Here is a 2,238-nt window from a genome sequence, read left to right as displayed (position 1 = left end):
AAACGGCAGCAAAGATCGAACGCTGTTAAGGGAGGGGAAAAAAAAAAAAAAAAAAAAAAGGGGGGAAGAAAAAACTTTGGCAGGCATACAGTGTCTTACATCAATCTAGCAGTCAGCATCTATGTAGATGTTCTTTCCTCCTTTTGTGCAACACCCCTTCCCTCCTACAGACCACCCAAAGCCCTATAAATAATCCAAGGACTGTATTTTTTCTCCAGATTTCTCTTCAGACCTCAAAGGAAAAATATCAGGCAAAGCAAGGGAGAGAAGGAGAAGTGAGGAGAGGAGAAGGAGAGAGAGAGAGAGAGGAAAGATGGCTAGTGAATTTAAAAAGAAAATGTTCTGGAGGGCAGTGGTGGCTGAGTTTCTTGCCATGAGCCTTTTTATTTTTATCAGCATTGGCTCGGCTCTGGGTTTTAACTTCCCAGTGGTGGGCAACAAAACATCTACAAGGTCTCAGGACAACGTGAAGGTTTCGCTGGCTTTTGGGTTATCCATCGCTACCATGGCACAAAGCGTGGGCCACATCAGCGGTGCACACCTGAACCCAGCTGTGACCCTGGGCCTCCTGCTGAGCTGCCAGATCAGCATCTTCAAGGCGCTGATGTACATCATTGCCCAGTGCCTGGGGGCAGTGGTGGCCACAGCTATTCTGTCTGGAGTCACCTCCTCCCTCCCAAACAACCTCCTGGGGCTCAACTCGGTAAGTAGAAACTTTTAATTCCTCCATTTTTTTTCGAGTAGAAATGTAACACCTGTAATCTAGTAAACATGTGTGGGGGGGTGGGGGTGGGGGGGTAGTGACCTCAGGCAGCCAATTGCTTATTGTAGCAGGGGATCCAGCCCTGAGTGATACCAGGATCTATGTCATAAGGACGGTCTTTCCTCCCCAACCCCCATTTCGGGGCTTTAGGACATTACCTTTGTGATCAGTCTTGCTTACGTTCAACTTTGTACATCCAAGTTGCTGAAAGATGCCTTTTGACACCAGTCTAACACTGAAATCACTGGCAGTTGCATGATCGAGTCCCTTTCATGGTTCTGAAGGTCTCAGGTAACACTCTGATTAATGCACACATGTACCAATGCTGTTTTCGCTTCTGCGAATGTGGTTCTTTTTCAATACCTAATTAATGATTTGTGTAACTTGATGATGACTGCAATGAAAACCTATGGGAACAGCGAGAGAGATGTGTAGCAAGAGAAACCCTATCACCAAAGGTGTGAGTGTTACCTGTTGCATTAGGCAGAGTGCTCAGATCCCATCTGACACAGAATTCCAGTGGCACTTTCTGTGTGTTTTTCCTTTTGCTGTGTAAAAATGGGAAAACCTCTGAATTCTCAGGTGCAGACTGGAGAAAGGTGTGAGGCAGCTGCATTTAACAGGGGTGCAGGTTGTAGCTCTCTCCCACGTCATGCTGCATAAAAACTGCCTGGCCACAACTCTTCCTCCTCAAAATGTTGTCATTTTAATGTTGTCATTCTACCATAACTGGAGACAAAAGGATAGATACACTTTTAAACTTGAAATTATCCCACTGTCAAATGCAGTGCTACAGCCACCACGGTACACAGAGTACTAGAAATGAAAATTGCTCTCTAGTCACTTATTTCACCTCATTCTGCTAAGGACAAATATTTCACGTCTTTTCTATGGCCCCTTTCTTGCAGAATATTCCTGTCTGCAGTTTGAAACCTGAGCTACTTTGAAATCTTATGTCCATTTGATGTTACAGGGATTTTGGGACGTAAAGCTGCAAATACAGTATCTCTTCAGAAATCATTTAGGCAAAAGGGGAAGAAAAGATCAAAAAAAAACAACTATAAAAAAAAGTAGTATGTTTTTACATGCTGTGACATTACAGTTAATTCAGAAAATGAGGCAGTTTTTTTGAAAACATAATAATATCTGATATTAAAAAGGTGATTCCTGAGCAGCTTAGTATCATCCACCCTCGTGTTACTCTGTGGGTTAGATGTTTACCTGCCTCAAGCCCGGTGCCTGCAGGTATTCTATCATGCCACCATTTCGGAAATTTTGATGGGATAATCCAAAACATTTTGGGGAAGAGGAATGAATCATTTTATTAACTCCAGAAGGCTCTGGCTGTGTGTGTGATACGTGATCTTTTCCTCTAAAACCACTGGTGGAGGGAACTGCTCAACTGCACAGGACAGGGTATCCGCCCAAGTGGTTTCCTCAAGAGGTCCAACTGTCATTAAACATGGGAGGTCTGG

The 2,238-nt window shown here is 43.9% G+C and overlaps 1 protein-coding gene across 1 annotated transcript in view; it reads left to right on the top strand.

Annotated features, from left to right (window-relative positions):
• Positions 1 to 222: 222 nt before the first annotated feature.
• Positions 223 to 2,238, top strand: part of AQP1 (aquaporin 1 (Colton blood group)) — an 18,657-nt gene continuing 16,641 nt past the window's right edge. Inside the window, exon 1 of the mRNA XM_009695000.1 lies at positions 223 to 703. Within this exon, the coding sequence (XP_009693302.1) occupies positions 314 to 703 (390 nt within the window). The 5' untranslated portion in view covers positions 223 to 313. The remainder of the gene's footprint in view (positions 704 to 2,238) is intronic.

The sequence above is a fragment of the Cariama cristata genome, unplaced genomic scaffold (assembly GCF_000690535.1).
Source record: "Cariama cristata isolate BGI_N322 unplaced genomic scaffold, ASM69053v1 scaffold2522, whole genome shotgun sequence".
Lineage (NCBI taxonomy): Eukaryota > Metazoa > Chordata > Aves > Cariamiformes > Cariamidae > Cariama > Cariama cristata.
This window is presented reverse-complemented; position numbering and strand designations above follow the sequence as displayed.